Here is a 21,664-nt window from a genome sequence, read left to right on the forward strand (position 1 = left end):
ATCTTGTCACATTTCCCAGGCCTCTTGGGTTAGACAGCTGAAGTATGTGGCATTGTTTAGCTAATGGAGTGGTTCATGGGAATATCCACTCACAGCCACCACGTGTCACTGGCTTTGGAGAAGGAGGTTGGGCAAGAGAGGCAAAGCAGCACCTGTGGGTGGAAGGGGCACAGAACTTGCCCTCCCACCTCCTGTCCTTCTCCCCTATCCTCAAAAGAGAAAAGCAACAGGGACCCGAAGAGAGGCAGAGGGACCAGGGACAGCTGCAAGTCACAGGAAGCAGCCCCCGAGGCTGCAGGAACACCTGGAGAGGGCACATTCACAGAACTGTCACATCTTTCCAGCAGGCTCTGTCTCAGCTAAGCTCGAACAGAAGTCCACCATATTGGATTTTTTAGAATTGCATATCCTCAACCCTCAAAGACCCTGGAGAGGGGCAGAGACCATGCCAAGAGGGTCAGCACAGTGTGTCCGTGGACAAAGACACCCCTGTGGTCCGCCAACAATCAGCACCAGAAGACCAGGGTGCCCTGGGGCGAGGAGAGAATCAGCTGTGCTTGGCAGTCCTGGGAGGACAGCTGGGGAAACTTGGTGGACAAATCGCATGTGTGGAAGGCCTGAGGGCAAAGAATTTGAGTGGAGTAAAGGCAGCAAGGGCAAGAGGCTGGGAACATTATCTTATGGACAAAACCAGTCCTCCTCCTGGAGGGATGAGGAGAGGAATTGATTTGTGAAGCCTCCTCAGAGCCCTGATAATCTGTGACGGGAAAAGGAAAGGGGTGGGGATTAAGAAGTTATATTAGTTTTCTCTCTCTGCCACCACAGATTACCACAAATTAAGCAGCTTAAAACAACACCTGTTTATCAGCTCACTGTTTGGTAAATCAGAAATCCAGGTGGGCTCACCTGAGTTTTCTGCTTAAGGTCTCACAAGGCCAAAATCAAGTGTCAGCTGGGCTGGGCTCTTGGCTGGAGGCTCTGGGGAAGATTTCCCTTCCATGCTCACTCAAGGTGTTGGTAGAATCCAGTTCTTGTCAGCTGGAGGGCTGAGGTGCCCGTTGCCTTGCTGGTTGTCAGCTGGGAGCTGCTCTCTGTCCCTTGAGGCTGCTTGCATTTTTTCTCAAGTGGGCCCCTCCATCTTCAAAGCCAGCCATCCTGTGTCTTGTGCTTCTCACACTTCAACTTTCTCTGACTTCCCTTTCTTCTGCAGCTGGAGAAAGCTCTCTGCTTTTCAGCACCATGTGATTAGGTCAGGTCCACCTGAATAATCTCCGTATTTTATGGCCAACTGTGACATAATATTATCACGGAAGTGATATTTCATCATATTCTCAGGTTCTGGGGATGAGGATGGGGCATCTTTGGGGGGGTCATTGTAGGACTTCTGTCTACTACAAGAGTGTTTATGGGGTTTGGGGGGCAGGGAGTTAGTATTTCACTAGGAACATCAGGCTCCAAAGACCCATCCCTCATCCTCAGACAAAGCAGGGTCCAGGAGCTTATGTTTTGGTTGGGGAGATGGGTGTGAGGAGAAGATGATACGCATACCCTGGCAACGGTGATCTCTTAACTTATGATCTAGTGATGTTGATGGGCCCCAGAAATTGAGCTACAATGACTGGAGGGGAGGACGGAGTGGGGAGAAATGGGTCAGGAAGGCCCCTAGGGTTCTGGGACTTGAGATTCCCCTTTCTCCAAGTCTCCTAAAAAGAGTGTGAAGAGCCCTCCTCCCCACCCAGCCATCTAAATAGTGGCATTACTTGCCCCTCTGGAATTGCATGGTGAGACCTACATGGTAGGGACATATCTGGTGTCCAGGCTTACCCAAGTCTGAGTCACAGTGAATGGCCTAGAGATATGGTGGGTAGCAACTGCAGGCATGCTCAGGAGTGGTTTGAGACAAAGCCAGAAGCAAAGTAGAGGCCAGCAGGAAAATGCCGTCTCTGGCATCTAACTAGTTTTCGAGGGGGCTTGCAGAAGGGGAATGGGGTGATCAAGCCTCCATGGTCTGGGAGAGAAGGGGCTCTCAATCTGGGGGTTCTTGTCCCAATGGCTCTAACTCTGTCAGTCTGGGCTGTATCACTCTCAAACGTTCTGCAAAATGCCTAAGCTCAGTGGTAGATAAATAATCAGTAACAGGAAACTGTGGCCTGGCCAGGGTAGGCATGCCCAGGTAAACCATACCCTCTCTGTTTTACCCGCTAGAGATCTTTCATCCAGCTTTCTACCCATATGTGGAACTGGTGTTGGGGTGGTATACCTGGGGTTCTAACTGCTTCTTAAACAGACTTCTAACCAATCTCATTTTTAAGTCTCCCCTTCAACCTCTCACCACTCCTAGAAGGAACTCTTGCCTCCAATTCCTTCCTATGATGGGTTGACAAACCTTTATCCCATTAACAAATCTCCCCTGTTCCTTCTCTCAGTGCCTCATTCACCCAGACACCATTGTCATGCATCCCTTCATCCTCCCAGGGAATGGAGACTCACTCCATTCCCTCCACAGTGTTCCAGGCCATATCAATTGAGCTGGACCTTATCCAAGTATATATTGGACACATGCAGGCTGGAAGCCTTGCACCACTGTGTGATGTCAAATACTAGCCGCATAAACAGCTGTAAACAACAGGCTGCTGACATGATATGTCTTCCTTTGAGCAGGGAGGGCAGGGCAGGTGGATAAAGGTGGAGAGGGTGGTGTCACAGATGGAGAGAAACCAGCACTCACTGAGCACCAGGAATAGTATCTTTCTTTGCATTTTTCCTTTTTAAAATGTTCTTACTCTTTTTACCTGGGCTTTCAAGAAGCTAAGCGCCATAATGAAGGATTAACGAATATTTGAGAAGCATTTATTGTGTACCAACGCTCTACCAGGTGCTTTTGGCCTGAGCTACTTCAAATGAATCTCCTGACAACATCAGGAGGGAGAGATTCATCCCCCCACTCCTACACTGGTCACCCCACCCTGCCTGGCTCCCCACCATCAGCACCTCTAACGCCAGCCACTGCCTGTGCCTGTGACCATTTTATGACGAAAAAGAAGGAAACCCTCATTATTCTCTGGTACATCATAATAATAAGATAATAACTTGGATAAAAATATTAGTCACATGTGACAATTATTCCCATTAATATCCAAGAGAATAGTAATGGTTAAGAGAATGCAACCTGGACTCAAACCGGCTGTGGGACCTGGGACCTCGGGCAAGAGGTTTTTCTCTGAGTCGCAGTGTGCTTAGATGTAAACTGGGGATATCTGTAATACCTGTCTCACCTAGAAGGTTGTTGTGAAGATTAGATGAGTCAGTGCATGTGAAGCGCTTAAAGCAGTGCCTGATATACCGTAAGCAGTTAAGAAACTCTCCTATTCTTATCATCATTACTACTATGTACCAGGTTCTTCCTCATTTAAACCTGACAAAAACCCTGTGAGGTGTGAATTTCTCCCCATTTTACAAGAAACACTCATTCTTTATAGTAGCATTAATTGCAACTATAGTACTAACATAAATACATATAATAATAATACCAGTGATGCCTTATAATTATGTCCATTTTACAGACGCATGCCAAGTTATCAGGAGTGGTATTAATTATGATTATAATATCAATATCATGTAAATTATCCGTATTCCAAAATCATCTCCATGTCATAGGCAGGAACAGGTAACACCATTATTCTTATATTGGTATCCATCATTAGGATAGGTGCTAAAATAACATTAGTAGTAGTATTAGTAATAATAATAATAATAACATTAACCATGTGATATAATTATGCCATTTCCCAGAGGGGAAAATACCACACCAGCATTACCAGGAGTAGTAGTTACTATAGTTTTTTTATATATCACAATAATGCAAGTAACTGTATAATGCTTTGCTTCAGTTATCCTGATTCTGATGAGATGAGAAGGTTAACACCAGGGTTTCTTACCAGTATGGAATTAATTTCTTATTAATTACATTTATTAGTAAATTATTAAAACTATTGCACTTACTATAATACTTGTAATTAATATGATTATGGCATGCATAATGATAGTTAATACAATTGTGGTATTCATGATAATAATGATTAATGATAGCATTTAATTACGACCTTAATTATCATAATGGATACTACAAAGTTGAAATAAATAATAAATAATAATAATGTAAAGACAATAATAATGGATGCACAGTAATTATCCCCAATTAATAAAAGGTAAAGCATGACACAAGCCTTCTGATGGTGCTTCCTGGTTAACTAATATTAAAAGCTTACAATATTACCATAACTGCAAGTAATATTATTATGGATATAATTATGCCCCTTTTACAGTGGGGACAATCAGTACCTGTGCACAGTGACACATATTAATCCTCTAACGTTAACCTAAATGCACATAGTAACATTATGGAATGTCCTGGAACCATACCCATTTCCCAGAGGGGAGAAGGCGAGACCAGCATCCTGAGTAGTGAAACTATGATTATGGCACTAACACTACGCAGATGCAGGCTATATCCAGGATGTGCTCTGAATGTGGCCATTTCCCTGGCGGAGAAGGCCAGGGCCAGCACCACAATGGGTGGCACCTTGTAGCACCCCCATCACGGCCACGTCGGTGCAACAGGTACCTACCCTCGCTGTGCCGCATATCCCAGTCACCCCCGGTCCTCGGCACCGGCTTCCGGGGCCCAGCCGACGTCCCCTCAGCCAAAGGCGCCCCTCTCAATGCTCTCCCTGGAACGTGCTGCCCTCTAGCGGTCGCTGAGGAGTGGCGCTCGATGGCGCCAGCGGCGTAGACATTTCTTTCTCCAGGCCACGCAGGCAACTGGCACTCCCAGGTACCCCATGGCTGCCCTGGGGCAGGGCACAGGGGTCAGTCCAGGAGAAGAGGAGCTGGGGAGGAGACTGGGCGGAGCTGACGCAGAGGGGAGAAACTGCTTCCCCGGTCCATTACCGGCTCTTCCTCCACACCCACCTGAATGAGGCTGGGCTTCACGGTGCGGACCACGTGCACCTTGTGAGTAGATGGGGATCGGATGCGCTTGGAGGATGGAGGAAGGGAGGGAAGTGATCAGGGTCTGGGAGGTGAGTCTAGAGAAAATATGAGTCAGTAGAGATTATCAAGCCACCCATCCCTTTGTCCAATCGGTCCTGGAACCAGTCAATTCCCCTCACTCCCAGCTTATTTGAACAGATAAGTGAAGGAGATTGGCAGCCGGTGAACCATGTGGCTATCTGAGGGAACAGTGTGCTAGGCATAGGGCATAGCCATTGCAAAGGCCTGGAGGCTAGAAGAAGCTCTGCTGGTTTTATGAACTGTCTGAAGGGCCCTAACACAGACCAATTTGTGTTGACAAATAATAAAAATATTTACTAACAGCAGTTCTCACCCCTGTTTGACTCTACTCTCCCTTTTTAGGATAGTTACAACTTTATATAACAAACGTTTATATACATTTTTGAAATTTTATATAAGATACATATTAGGATGAATCATATGAAATTGTCAATATTTGACCTTTTTGACATAAAAACAGCAATTTCATATGATTCAACCTATTACAGTTAACTTATAAATATAATTATATATTTCTTTAGTTATAACAATTTATATTATGGATATACATTACATGATTACATAAATATAAAATAAAAACATTTTATAAATATATGCAAATTTATAAATTATAAGTATGATATGCAATTTGTAGTAGAGCAGATGTATGTATAATTTATAAAGTATAAATATGATAAACCATCTTTAATAAGATTATAATAGTTATAATATAATATAGTAGTAATTATAATATAATAGTAATTATAATATATAGTTATTATAACATATACCAAGTATAGATATTATAATAGTATAGAGTAACATACATATTACTCTATACTATTATATACAATTAATATGAAAACATATATATCATGTTAAAATATTTCATAATGGCCCTTTGCTGTCCTGAAACTAAATTTATAGGCAATATGACATACCTATGCCTCAACTTTGAAAAAAATATAATGACCTAATGTTAATATAAAGATGATATAAAAGACAAATAATTTCTATTGAAATAATATGTATTGTCATATGTAAAGGCTTGAGAAGTACAGTAGAAGAATTAACAAAATAGATATATAGTTAATAGAAGTAGTGGTAGTCATTGAAAAGACTTATTGAGCATTGTCTCTGTGCCGGGCACCCTTCTAAGCACTTGAAGCGCACTGATGTATTTAATCCTCACAGCCCCCTGACAGTCAGAGCCCAGCGAGGGCTTCCATTATTTGGGTAGCTCAGTAAGAGGAGGGGTTTATGGTAGCTGAATGGTGTGCTAAACTTGCAAATGGAGAGGGAAATATGTTATCTAAAAAAGAAGACTAAGACCTAACCAGCACTTACTTTGGAGTTTATATATTCTAGTTGACCCAGAATTTGATTTGAAATAGGGGCAGCCAAGTGTAAAGTAGAAGATGTGGGCCCTGCCCCGTGCTTGTAGCTTTTAGAGCTTGGCTACTTGATGAGTAACACTTCTGTCTCTGCCATGAATCAGAACTCACCCCATCACAGAGCAGAACTCCGATAGTACCAGAGGTCTCATCCTGAAATCTGTGTAGCAGCACATGGCATGGAAACAACTCACTTCGGGCAGAAAGCCCGTGTGGACTCTGAGGTTTGGCGGCACTAGGGCTCTGGGTGTGAGAGCTGCAGGGTGCGTGTATGTGGGGTGTGTGCATGCCTCTGAGTACACGCTCTGAGACCTCAGTTGACTGGAACCCACCTCACGAGAGCCCTCAGTTAACCAGCTTTTATTCCCACCTATACTCCTCATTGTGAGATCAACTTTTATTCACTACAATAATTTTTCCTCGAGGTACCTACCTATGTAAGTAAGAGTCTAAAAGTTGGAAGGAATAATGGTTACCTCTAGGCAGGGATTTGAGGTAAGGATGAAACAGTGTATGATGGTTAAAGGGGACATTAGCTATATCTGCAATGCTTTATTTCTTTAATAAAACAAAGCTACTGCAAGCAAATTGGAAAAAGTTAACATTATTAAATTTGGATGGTGAAATCATGGGAGTTTATAATATCATTCTTTAGAGTTCTCCATAACTTTGAAATTAAGAAAAAAAATCAAAAAGAAGATTGCCAGGGGGAGAGTTTCCAATTTAGCACATATGCAGCTCATCTTCTTGACCAAAGATCTCACCGACCATAGGATAATCTGTTTAATTGGTGCAGGGTTAGAGCTTGTCTAGTTTCATGCCTCCATTTGTGGGGGGAGTAGAAACTGACTTTCCCAAAGTTATGTGTCTTCTTAGGGAGGCAGAGGTGGAATGAGAACCCAGGGTTTCTGATCTCCAGCTAGCTCTATGCCCTTTTCATGCTGCCATGCCCTTTTCTTACACTGCCTTGTCACTGAGGTCTAGGGTGATGACCTTGAGGTCCTGACAAATCCTCAGTCAGTCTAGAAGGATTTCATTCTCATCACGATTCTCTACTTACTAAGGCAAAGTGGATTTGGACGTTTTAGAAAAGATTTTTGACAATCCAAAGGTAAAGCTCCAGCCGGTGAAAATTAATTAACCAAAGCAGTTCACTCCCCTAGCACTTAGCTGTGCAAGGTTTTGTGGGATAAGAATATATAAGCCTGTATTCAGTAAGACCTACTAAGTGTCTGGTCCAGGAGATGCTTGAGGAGAAATGAAAAGAAGAAAAGAAAAAGAAAAATATGAGGAGTCTCTGACCTTGACTAATGTGCCAATCAATATGGTGGGAAAACCAGGATGCCACTTCTAACTTGACACCTAGGTAAACTAAGCTCGGGCACGACTAGAATTTTGTTGGGAGACGCATGCAAGGTGGAATAAATTGTATGAGGGTGGAGACAGGAAAGAGCCGAGTGGGCAAGGGTGCACACCATTACTGCTCTCTCACAAGGCGGTGGGTAGGACGGGGAGGGAGGAGGTCAGCCGGTCAAGAGCAGGGCATTTCTCTTGGAGAGTGGTAGGCAGCTCTTTTGATAGAGTAGGGCCTGATTTGGAAGGGCTTCGGTGGTAGACTTGATGATTTTGGCTTACCAGGGAATTGTGAGTTCTGGAGCAGGGATGTGGCAGAGAGTTTATTTTGTTATTCCTATTTCTAGTGACACTAGCTAATGGAAAGGTGGCATTCATTTCACATTTTGTGCATTGGGGCCTATCCCCTGACATTCCTATCAGAGTTTGGACACATCACTGCTCTGGTGGGTAGCAGCAGGAGGAATCTTAAGGTCTTTGACAAATGCAAACAATTTTTGATTATTAGTAAATGTGTTTTGGGGAAAAAACCCATATGATTTCATTCCATAAAGATTTACTATGTGCAATGCACTGGACCTTGTCCTAGGGATGCAAGGTAAATGGGCCATCCATCTAACTTGAAGGAGATGTATAGATAGACACATGGTGAGAGTACCATAGAGGAAAGAATTCACATGGGGCAATGAAGTGCAGTTTGACAGAAGAAGTGGCATTTGAATCTGGGTCTTGGAGGATGAGTTGGATCTCAATCATTAGGCACAGAGGCAATGGGTATTCTAGTGGAAGGAACCAGAAGAGCAAAGGCAGAAAAGTGAATGGCATGTTCAGGGAATGGTGAGTCTTGACTGAAGTATAGGATGTGTGAAGAATTGTGGCTGGGGGCAGACAAGACAGGCAGTCCCCGGTGAGTCAGGAAAGCTAGGCTTGGGGATTTGCATACTGGGAGCCACTGGAGGTTTTGAGTAGTAAAGGGATATAGTCATATAGTTCAGAAAGATCACTTTGGTAGAAGTTTAAAGAACAGATTGGAATGGCAAGTTTGGAAGATCATTTAGAAGGGTATTGCGTAGCCCAAGCAAAATATGAGAAGGGCCTGGACTTTCGTATCTATGAGGATGGAGAGGAGGGGAGGAATTTGAGTAACTTTTCAGAAATGACAAGCTTCAATGTCTTATGGGAGGAGCAGGGGGAAGTCAGTGGGAAGGGAAAGGCAGGATTCAGGGATGACTCCCAAAGTTTTTGGCTTGGATGCCTGTGAACAGGGGAGGTGGAGCAGATTTGGCCTGGGAGATAAGCTCACTGCCAAGCACCCTGGATTTGAGGGAGCAGCAGAAAGCCTGCTAGAGGGGTTGGCAGGCGGTGCTGATATCCTGTCTCCCACAGGCACATTTGCTGCCACAGCTTTCAAATTCACATCAGTGCGCCTGAGAAGAGCTCCTGGCTTGTGGCTAATTCCCAAGGAGGCTCATCAGGCCTCAGGTAATCAAGAGTTGAGGAGTTGATTGTAATGCCTCATGTGACTTCACCTCCCGAACGTAATTGAAGCTCATTTGTCGGATAAAGATCGAAGGAATGATCTTGACAAAGCGTAGCACAGATCCTGTAATGACAGGGAAATGAAGATGGTTGCCAGCCCATTATTAAGCGTAATAACTAGGTTGAAATGAGATGAAGGACTTCATTTAGGCAGAACTTTCCCATTGATGAATAGTAGGGGGTAAAGTGTGAAAGGAAAGCATATAATCTAATTCATAAAAAATGCAGAAATGCTTCTTAAAACCTGAAGCAATAATCATTCATTATATTTAAAGAGGTAGAGTAGGGGATAGTCTCTCTATTGGTGGATACTAATGCACAGATGAAATTAAAAAATCAAATTTTTTTCCACCAACAGAACTTTATTTAAAAAATGACAAAAGAGCTCTGTTCATATTTCCAGGCTGGGGGCAAGGAGGCACGGGCCACTCACTTCTCGGAGAATTTGACTTCTTTGTGCTTGAGGGCTGCCCATTTGAGATGAGTATACATAAAAAGAAACCTGTCTGTGTGTTTGGGGGAGAGCTGAGAGAGAAACAGAAGACATTCAACTTCCACATTAAATTAAGAATAAGGAGAATAACATTGTATTCAATAATACATAAGTACAAAAGTTAAGATAAGCACACAAATCTATTCCTAGATTATGACGTTAGGAATTGGGTGATCATCCCTAGATATTTAGTTTTAAATAAATCAATGTGGATCAGATACAATTTATCCAAGTTTTTGATCTTCTAAGGTTAAATCAAGTACACAAATTATTAATAATTTATTACTCTGTAAATACTGTGTGTAATTAATAGGTAAATAATTGGCATACATTATTTTTTGATGGCTATTCCCACAATGGTTACTATTTGGGGGTAGTTTATCATTTAGCTGGAAAGGTCTACTCTATTGGACAGACATTTGCTCTTTGGAATACATATGACAATTTGAATAGCGCCAAGCAAATTTTAATATTTTAATGGCTCATGAGCTGGGATAAGGAGTATAGGAATCAATATAAAGAACACGCAGTGATTAAGAGCATAGGCTCTGCAGTCCAACTCACCTGCATTGGGGTCTGAACTCTCTCACCACAACCTGAGTGACCCTGAGCAAGTCACTTAAACTCTGAGCTTTTCTTTTCTTTCCAGTAAAATGGGAATAACAAGGGACAAGAGTCCATACCTCCTAGAGTTGACGTGATAATGAAATGAGAAAAATACATGCAAAGCACCTCTCACAGCGCCTAGCTGTTATGTACTAAGGGCTCAATGAATGCCAGTAGCTGATATTATTGCTCCTTTCTGTGCCGGGTCATCCACCTGTTGTGTGTCTAACCTGGTTATCCAGTTTGAGCAAGATCTCAGCTGTATGCTCAACTTTTGGCTCCCTCTATCACCCACAGTGGTGCATCCTCAGAGGTATGCTGTGATCCCTCCCCAGCAACCAGTCGTTGGCAGATAGCAAATCTTTAGTTTTAGAGTTTAGGTGGGGAAAACTAAGTGCTACACAAAAACTTGGACAGCCCGCCCTCTAGTGGTGATTTAGTGAATTGCCCCCAACAATTGCCCTGTGGATTCACAAAAAGGAGAGCTGGCTATAAAAATTAATGGGATATAGTTCACAGAGTTACATTAAACATCTGGTTTATCAAATGCACTTATTAATCACAAGCACATAATAAACTAGTATCGGATGTATATCCCAGGCAAAGGACTTAAGTTGTAATGAACGTCATCAAGATATCTGGAGTTTGCATATTTTTTCGTGTGCTAATTAGCCATTTTACCTAAAAGGATTTCCAATTTGGGGCAAAAATCCAGAATTGACAATTCTATACATAGCTATGTATCCTATCCCCCAATAAAAATTGTAATGTATATAGCCATTATAGTCTTTATTTTACTGCATGCAATATTCTTTATAAACAAATAATATAATCATTGTTGATAATAACATCTTATCCTCTTTTAAGATTTATAAACTTTTCTCAGGGATTTGTTTCCACAGCAGGTAGGTGTGGCAGGATTTGCTCTCCAGGTTGTTTTGTGAAGGAAGCTGAGGGTTATCTATAAAGATGCTCAATAGGTTTGCTTTGGTCACCCAGGGCACTTTCCAGGGGACTGCATTAGTTTTACCCCTAGGAATCTCCTCTTGGTAAAATAAATTGCATAGATACTGGCATGTCCCTTTATATGCTTTGGCCATTCCTTTTGTTGAATCTTCATGTCAGATTCCCTAAGCATACACTTCTTTTGCAGATTGGAATGAAAATGATTAAAATAGAGACCTGGGTTTTAAAGAAGTGGCTTCCTTTGCTCCATTATAATTGTTTTGGAGAGTTCAGATATTAAAGCATTTCTGCCAACAAGACTAAACCAAGAGTAATAACTTTGTGAGCTTTACAGAAATCTAAATCAAGGGAGTAGAGATGAGAATCTAAAGAAATACAATTGTTCTTTTTAATACTTGAATTGCTATTCATAAGACTCAAGAGTGAACAGAGAATGGATAATTTAGAAATAGGCAGTATTTTCTAATGGAATGACAGGAATATTTATAACCATACTGAGTGATTGTGAAGCAGAGGACAGGCATGTACTCACTTATACTTTCTCTGAGTTTGTTCTGTAGCAAGCTTCAATCCAACTGCAGAATTTTGCTGTTTTTTGGGAAAAAGCATTTTTCTTCCTGCTGTGCCTCTATTTACACTTGTGGCTGGTCAGTGAAACTCAGTTATCAAACCACCTGTGGGAGAAGCCAATCTGTCCAGAAACCACTTTTCTCAGCAGCCCTTTGGGGGCCGACTTAAACAGGTGTGACCAGACTTGTGAACAGAACAGGGCTGAATCACGTTGTGGATTAGAGGCCTGTGCTGATGAGGTCAAGCTCGCACTCCGTGTTCCACTATGTCCCCAACCTGACCATAGCCTGCACCCTTGTAAGCTGCATCATGGATCTATTTATTCAGCTATTTGCCAAATACGTGTGGAGTGTCAACATGCAAGGGGATCTGAAAGTGTGGCATGTTATTGCAAACTCCTTCTCATGACAGAAACGTGACTTGCATTGGTGACTTCTGATGGCACCATCTTTGATTCCTGGAATGACCCTTGGCTAATTGAGTTGTAGTGACCTTTCTCCTCTTCCTGCCTTTTTGTGACCCTCTCACACCTTTCAGTGCTTTTCTCTTAACCTCAAGGTTTCGGTCCCTTCATGCTGTCTTGCCACCTGACTTTCCAGGCTTCTTACCTCAATATGTCCTTCCTAGTTACTTCACTAGTCCCAAATCTAAAAATAAGTGTACTATATCCTATTCCATCCCCTCTGGCCCCCCTCTTGGTTTGTTTTCCTAGGAATAGCAATCCAGTAAAAATAAATCATACCACCTTGTTGGAGTCAAGTAGTGGTCCAATACTCTCTAGATATAAGGCTACAATGCCGTAACTCTTGGCAATGGATTTCCACTGATGAAAGTTCAGTGTGGGAAAATATTTGGTGGCAGGTGGGCCTTCAGGGATCTCTGATATCACACTCTTTGTCTACATTTTTGGGAAAATTCCCTCAGGTCTTTTGAGATACTTTATATTGGAACCTTGTATTGTGAATACTAAAGATAAAGAATAAGGGGGATAACATTTGGAAATTGTTGTCCCCATTGGTGCATATCTGTTCTCTGCCTATTGACTACCTTATAACTAAATACTTCCTCTGCTGCCTAAAACAAGGAAAGAGAAAAAAAAGAACCATAAATCTATTAAATCAAATACATTTTGCTGAGATAGTACTTAAAAGGAAATGAATTCTCAGTATACTCTTAAGGTCTGTATGACAAAGCTAGTTGTAATGGTGGGTAAATGTCTTCAACTGCCTTTGAGCATGATTGTTGTGTCTTGGAAGCAGATATTTTGATTATCTTCAGTACCCCAACCATGTCCTGTCACTAATGGGCCAAACCAGCCTGTTAACACTGTACAGGTGTAGATTATGCAACAGATACCTTTAGAGGAGGTAACTAAAGGGATTTAGGGGGCAAATGGAAAAAAACATTCCAAAAGTTTTTTTTTTTTCCTATCAAGTAGGTAGTTATAGAGGTTCAAAGATACTTTGCCAAGACAAATTTGTTGATTAAAAAACACTTGCTGTGCATCTTAGGGTTGGGGAAAATAAAAACTGGAATATTAAAGCATTTGTTTTTTAATTTATCTCCATGTTTTCTTTGTTTCTATTAATCAACTTTTAAATAAACCTATGAGAAAATATATATTTTATAAAAAACATTTATATTGTTACCGCCCAGTTGTGTTGATGTATGGGAACAGTATCACAGATAATCCATATAAAGGAATAATATAAAATTCACTTAAAGATGATAAAATAAATATTAAAATTGCATTTAATCCAGAGATGTATCACCAGTAATTTACCATGACCCAGAAAGTTCATCTAAGGCAGATTTTTCCTTCTCTGTTCTTGACAGTTATGAGAATGACAAATGACAGGTAAACAGCCAATACCAGAGTGAATAAAAATTCCCCCCAAAAGATAGCCAGTAATCAGTACAGATTTAGTTTAATCCAGTTGTACCTTCTTGGTTTCAACAGTTCACAACTGTCATCAAAATTCATAGTGATGAATCCAGTGCCCTCTGAATCCTCAAAGAAATTTCAAATGCCCTTCAGTATAAATTTAGAATGAGCTATTTATTTAATTATTGATTTATTTCTAATGAATACTTCACATACTATAAGAGAATTTGAAGAGGCTTATAACAAAAACTCATATGCGGCAGGACAGTGACAAATGAAGCCACAAAGAGAGATCAAAACCCCCAGAGTTCTGATCTCTGTTGGGCCATAGACCCCTTTGAAGATCTGATAGAGAGCTGTGGAACATCTCCACAGAAAAGCATAACTATCCAAATAGACACAAGGTTTTGCCAACAACCTTGAAGTCTATTCAGGCACCATCCCTCTGTTTGTCCTTGAACCCCAGGTCAAGAAACCCTCATATAGAGAAGGCAAAATCCTGGGGTAAGATAGTTACTACACTTGAGTACTGCATTTAGCTCTAAGCTTCCTGTCAACTGAGGTTAAGAGATAAACACATCGGGTTATTGAGTTCTCAACATCTAAAAAAGGAAGCAGATCAGTTTACAAAATTATATGCGAAACATATAATTTAAAAATGGCAGTGTTTATACAGTTTATGAAAGGATTATTTTATAAAGGGTAATCAAGTAATATAGAGGGATGTAGCATAATTTGATTAAATTCTTTGAAAATCAGCAATTGGAGGTAGAATATCTATGCTAATTGTTTTGACTAGCATGTTAAATTAGCCACAGTGTCTCATTTCCAACCCTTCTGGAAAAGAGGAAATTCACTGTATATGTCTTTCTTTAATGGTAGATTTACCCACCTAATATTATTTGATTAAATCTGACATTAATATAATATATTCCCATGAGCACACATCAGCTGAGCAGCAAGGGAGCCTAAGGGTATAAAAAGAAATCGAATTGTGATTAAATATATTCTATTAATAGGTCATACCATGGAACACTGGCATGTAGATAATAGCAAATAATCACTTTAGGTGCCCACTGCTTCCAACTCAGGCATTTACTTTCTCAAAGGCAAGTAAATGACACAATGGTTCCTGTCACAATTATAGGCAAAAGCAGTAAAGAGTAGAGGTTAAGAACAGTCTTTGGAATCAGAGACTGGTTTTCCACCACTTATTAGCTGTGTGACTTTGGGCAAAGTCACTGAACTTCTCTGAGTCTCAGTTTTATTGTCTGTAAAATAGAATAATAAACATGTCATTCTCAGGGCTGCTCCTAGACTGTACATGAGTCCTGTGGAAGTATTTGTTTTGTGGGGCTCCTGTCTATATAAACCATTTGAGTCACCTAAAATCAACATGTCAATGTCATTCTAGCAGTCCAATCTCACAAAATCCTGTGACAGAAGTGCCACATGGCTAGCAAGAGTGATCCACTTGCCAGGCCACTCTGCTGGAATTGAGACCTAGTTGTGGGTTCCCAGGACAACCACAAAGGCACGAGTGCTGGGGAACCTGGGAGGATTAAGTCAACCTCAAGCAGAAGGTTACTGTAGAAGATTGGGAATACGCCAAAGGCGCAGGGCTAGAGCAGGGATCCTGCTTGCCCAGGTCTAAGGAGGATACTGGTCTATCTCATGGGATCACTGTGAAGACTGAATGGCAACTAGAAGGATGTGCAATTATGACATACAACTATCTACTGGGGCTTTGGGAAAAAAACGAGGAGGAGGATTGGCAATAGATGTGAGCTCAGAGCCGGTCTTCCTCAGCAAAAAGAGGAGGATTAGCATGGATGTTAGCTCAGGGCTGATCTTCCTCACAAAAAAAATTAACAAATAAATGAATTTCAAAAAAAAAAAAAAGACTGAATGAGGTAATTTAGGTAAAGCACTTCATGCAGTGCCTGGCTCATAGTAAGTCCTCAGTGCATGTTGGGAATGATTGTTGCTTTTACCGTTATTATCAACAGTGCTCACTGCATCTCATGCCCAATCTGGTTTTCTTTCAGTGGATGGCTGCATTGACTGGTCAGTGGATCTCAAGACATACATGGCTTTGGCAGGCGAACCAGTCCGAGTGAAGTGTGCCCTTTTCTACAGTTATATTCGCACCAACTATAGCATGGCCCAGAGCACTGGACTCAGGCTTATGTGGTACAAAAACAAAGGTGATTTGGAAGAGCCCATCATCTTTTCAGAGGTCAGGATGAGCAAAGAGGAAGATTCCATATGGTTTCACTCAGCTGAGGCACAAGACAGTGGATTCTACACTTGTGTTTTAAGGTGAGTGCTGTGTGAAAATATTGCTCAATACCACAGCTGGTAGTCTTTTGATTGGGACTGGAGTGTGTGCATGTGTACCTCATGTTACACAGTGGCTATGTTCTTGAAAAGTTGCAGGGCATGTGGAGCTTCAGTAAATTCAATTCTAATTATTTATTGTAACTACATAGCAAATTCTTATCAGATTTTCATAAAATGGGATTCCCATTTGCTGTATATGCTCATTTAATTTAGAAAATTTTGTGATTCATTTATTCTCCAACTCCACCCCTGCCCCAGGGTCTTATATTAACAATTGTTTTTGCATAGAGCCAGTTGGCTCAATGATCTTGATATGTAGCTGTGAAAATGACCTGAAGTATCATTTAGGCCAAGGTCTCTCCTTTCTTGTTGATGGAAAATAGCTTCAAACGCTGCTGGGAAATCTCTTAGCAACTGAGCTACTGGTGAAATTCTTCATAGAATTTGTAATGTGAGTTTGAGTCCACTGTATGTGAATACTCAACATGGGACACTGTAAACACATCGTCAGCCTGAGTTCCTAGGATCTATACTGGGAAAGTATCACAGATACAATTCCTGCTTGCATGAATTTTACAGTGAAAAGCAGTCTGTTTTCTCCTTAGGGATTTCACAATATGTCCTTTCTTCCCCCCGCACCCCAGTGCTAGGATCTAGGATCTAGAATCTCAGATAGAGACTGCATTAGATATTGAAGTAAATAGCTGAGATGACCTTTAAACCACTTTTCAATTCTGCCATTTTGGGAGTCTCTGATCTTGCTCACCGGGGACCTGTACTCTATTATTTGATTTTATCTTCTTGGAAACACAGACCCTACCTATTTTTGTCTCCTGTGGACTTTGATGCCAAAGTTATGTCACTTCTTCATCAAAAGCACATGGAAGCCCCTGGTGAGGCCTCATTGTTCAAAAGGCCAGGAGAACAAGGTGGTGTATAGAGAACCTTCTTGATGCTCTGAGAATCACTTTTGTATGTGTGGGGTGAGGAGTTTTAGGGAAGCAAATGGCGAGTTTAGTCTCTTTGTGGTGGGCAAAAACCCTAGGATATTGGCAGAAATAGCAATCATGCTGATCACACTCAGTGATAATTAATATCTTCACCTACTTGGACAGCTCTTGGCAAAATTGAGAAGTGAGCGTAATTCAGCTTCAGTGCCTGACGCTATATTCTGTAGGGCGCTGCTGCTCTCTCTCTGCATCCCCCACACTCATTAAGTCCTGCCAATCTAAAAGAGATCTCTTTTCCTCCCCCTACTCCATTTGCCTTTTTTGTTTGTTTTTTGCCTTCATAAATTTAAAATTTTATTTGCAAAGCATCAGCTCACTATATGCAGGTGCTATACTTATAATGAACTATTGAATTAATTATTGCTTACTTCCCCTGCCCTGCTTATGTCCCTGGTCCTGCTACCTCTCCTCTCTTCTCTTCTCTCCTCTAACCCCATTCCCCTACTCTGAGCAATGTTAATAATCTAATATGTATCCTTGCATACCTTCTCCCTACTCTTTTAATTATACAAACCTATCTACATGGGAATTTTCTCCTCATTGTTTTACAAAATAAAAGGAGAGTTATATATTTCTCTCCATTTTCTTTTCTTAGTAAAAATACATAGTGGGAATATTTCCAAGTCAATTGATAAAGAGCTCACTCATCCTTTTAAGTATATAATACTCTGTGTTGCTTAAGAGTCTATGATACCACAATTTAGTCAATCATTTCCCTGTTGACATGCATATACTTTGCTTCCAGTTTTTTTTGTCCTTACAAAAAGTGCTATAGTAAAAGCCCCCATTTGCTTTTAAATAAACTTTTAAATTTTAAAACAGTTTTAGATTTACAGAATTATTGCAAAGATAGTACAGAAAGTTCCTATATGCCCTACACTCATTTCCCCCTATTATTAACATCTTCCATGATTATGGTACACTTGTTACAATTAATGAAGCAATAATGGTACATTATTATTAACTAAAGTCCATACTTTATTCAGATTTCCTCAGATTTTCCTTAATGCCCCTTTTCTGTTCCAGGATTCCATCTGGGATACCACATCACATTTAGTTGTCATGTATCCTTTTGGCTGTGGCGGTTTCTCAGACTTTCCTTTTTTCTGATGACCTTGACAGTTTGAGTAGTACTTTTCAGGTATTTTGTAGAATGTCCTTCAATTGGGATTTATCTGATATTTTTTTTCATGGTTATATTGGGGTAATGTATTTTTGGGAGTAAGACCACAGAGATAAAATACTGTTCTCATCCCATCATATCAAGGGGAAAAAGTATCCGTATGCCTTATCACTGTTGATATTGACCTTGATCACCTGGCTCGAAGTAGTATGTGTCTTCCTCCACTGTAAACGTACTCTTTTTTTCTGCCTTTCACGCTATCCTCTTTAGAAGAAGGTAGCTATTCATAGCCCATACTTAAGGATTGGGGAGTTATGCTCCACCTCATTAAGGGTGGAGTATCTACATAAAATTATTTGGAATTCTTCTGCATGGGACGTTTGCCTCTTCTCTCCCATTTATTTATGTATTAAGTCATTTATTTATATCAATACGGACTCAGATATTTATATTATACATTGTGTTATAATGCAATGCTACTTTATTTTCTGGCTCAAATTCTTCTACCTTTGTGCATTGGGAGCTCTTTCAATTGATACATCCGTCCCTTTGACATAACCTCATCATTGTGGGGTTTTTTTTTTTTTTTTAGCATATCCTTATATTCCAGCACTAGAAGATGCTCCAGGCTTATCTTATATATTTTCTGCCCCAATCTGCCGTTTTTCCAAAGAGCCTCGATTCCTTTTAATGGAGAACGGTATTAGAAACCAAGATTTGGGTGCTAGGTGAACTCATCGCTACTGGGGTGTCGTTGCTTCTAGGCTCTCTCAGCTGACAGCCTATTTGCTTTAAAACAAAGCCTTGTCTATTCCATGTACAGGTGGGATTTCCCAATAGCCCTGAAATCCTTTCCTATAGGTGGCCCTCTCTTTCAGGTACATATCAGATTGACCTTGTTTGTCTTGATTGTAGATGTCTTCTAAGTCAGTGGTTCTCAACTCACATCTAGATCAGTAGAAGAGAAAGAGATGGTATTCCACTGAGCAGAGGCTCAGATTCAGGCATAACTGGTGACCTCTTTTATTCATGCAGCAGGTCTTAGGGAGCGATTGGGACTGATAGAGGTGGGTAAAATTTTGAATATTATCCCTCATGTATGCCTTGGTAAGGAAAGTTTGGGAACCACTGTTCTAAAGGAAGCAACAGTCTTTTGTCAACTCAGAGATAGAGAAGTCTCTTCCAGAATGACATAAATGAAGTAGCTAGCATTTGACTATGAATAATAAACATATTTTTCAGATCTAGTAGTGGCCACTGACTTCAAATATGTGGCAAGTGAGAAATTCAGTCCATATAGCTGATTTTATGCCATTGCCAACAGGATGATATTTATAGTGAAAAAGGCTCTGAATTTGGCGATGTCTATATTCACCTAAATCCTCAATCTGATACAACATTAAGGTAATTATGGATGATTTTTTATGCTTTGTTGACCTCATTAAAATTACTCTATTGATTTCAGTGTGTTTAAAAAAGCAGATATGAAATATTTAGTAATATTCTCCACCCACTTGAATCATAGCAAGAAAAGTTTACTGTTTGTGACCTTTCAGTACCCAATTACTCATTTTTGTGTTTTCTTTGGCCAGTCTCAAGAGCAATTAGTTGAATTTCTCAGCATGTCAGTGGGTTAGTAATAGAGGAATAGTGGAGAAGTGAGTCATATTTTGAGAGGCAGTGCCAGTCTAAGAATTACTGCCTCCCCCCTTCCCACCCAAATCTTTTCAGTGGAGGCACTTAGTAGGATAAAAATGATGAGAGTAATCTTATTTGACAAAATCCCACATATCACTTTCTCAATAACTTGAAACAAGGGGTGACTTAAGCTGTGGATGAAGATAGATGTATTCATATAATCCTAAACTGAATTTACAGATATTGAAAAGAATGATTAAATATAATTGAACATCTGTAGAAACCTGTGTGTTTGGGGATAACAATGGCCAAGTGCAGAGAACCAATTATAAGTTCAAAACCATTATGACCATTTACCTCTCCAATAAAATAAACAGAACAAGGATCCCCCTGTTTAAATGGGAACATAATCCAACTATTTTTGTCCTTTAGTAATCACTGAAATAAATGAGGTTCTTAAAATCTGAATGCTTCACAAACTCTTTCTAAAGGGTTCCTTAGCGCATTTATCCAGCTCTGAGGCATGACATTTGCCTTGCTATTCCTCACATTTGCGTGATTATTACTCTAACAAAACAACATCACCAGAAGAGTTGAGGGAGGGTAGAGATATTTGAAACAAGAAATGTAGCATGTTGCCAATTTTTAAATCTGTACAATGAGTACATGAGGGTTCATTATATTGTTCTTTTTGAGTATGATTGAAATATTGCAAAAGAAAAAAGAAAAAGAAAAAAATATGTGTACAGTAATTTTGCCTGATTTTAATGACCCTTAAATGGTCATGACCTAAAAGTGCCTATGTACTGTATATTAAACAAGTTTTATATTTCAATCAACAAACATTCATTGAACATGTACCAGGGGATTCGCTGTAGGCTGTACTGCAAGAAAACTTGTGCCTTTAGAAAGAAAAGTCATTGTCATAGTCTACCTAAGACACTAAGAAATAGCTTTTATCACCTTCTACCCTCCTACCCTAATCCCCACCATGGTTACTAAGAGATTTTCAAGAACAGTGAACATTTCTCATGATTCAATTTTGACTTAACTATTGATCCTTGAAAAGTTAAGTGTCAAGAAGTTGGTTGCCCGGGTAGCAGTTTCTAGGAGAGTAGATAGTTTTTTGTAGGAAAAATGAGAACCTGGATCTTACAGAATTCATTGACCTCGGAAAAGATCAAGATTGTACAGAAGGGCCTTGAGACAGTAGCAATGCCTTCTCTGGCCTGTGTAGGCTAAAGTATGATGCAATTGGTTTTTTTTTTTTCCTACCTATTTTTGGTTATAAGCGGGAGTCCATGATTTACTTATTTTTTGAAGCAATTGTGCACAAAGGAACACATATATAACCTGAAAATATTATTTTTTTAACCTCCAAAATTTGATAATATACTTGTTTATAAAATTATAGGCAACAAATAGCAAAGTAGTGTCAATTGTAATTTATTTTCATTTCATTAACAGTGAATTAGATGTACTGTAATGTTTAGAAGTATAACCATACTGTTGTACATTAGCTATGTAATACTCAGAACTGTAACCATTCTATTGTACAATACCTATGTAATTTCAACTCCTTTCAGTTTTTGTTTATTGAAAGGAAGCTGATGTTTACAATTTAGTCAGTTAGCAGGATTACCTGCTTTGTAAGAATTAAGGGGTTATATTTGATAATCAAAAAATAAGAAT

The 21,664-nt window shown here is 40.2% G+C and overlaps 1 protein-coding gene across 2 annotated transcripts in view; it reads left to right on the forward strand.

The window, feature by feature from the left end:
* IL1RAPL2 (interleukin 1 receptor accessory protein like 2) overlaps positions 1–21,664 on the forward strand; it is a 1,036,774-nt gene that overhangs the window by 514,023 nt on the left and 501,087 nt on the right. For both annotated transcript variants that reach the window (XM_058536431.1, XM_058536432.1), the window contains exon 3: positions 15,907–16,180. In XM_058536431.1, coding sequence (XP_058392414.1) covers positions 15,907–16,180 — 274 coding nt within the window. The remainder of the gene's footprint in view (positions 1–15,906; positions 16,181–21,664) is intronic.

Source organism: Diceros bicornis, chromosome X, assembly GCF_020826845.1.
Source record: "Diceros bicornis minor isolate mBicDic1 chromosome X, mDicBic1.mat.cur, whole genome shotgun sequence".
Taxonomy (NCBI): domain Eukaryota; kingdom Metazoa; phylum Chordata; class Mammalia; order Perissodactyla; family Rhinocerotidae; genus Diceros; species Diceros bicornis.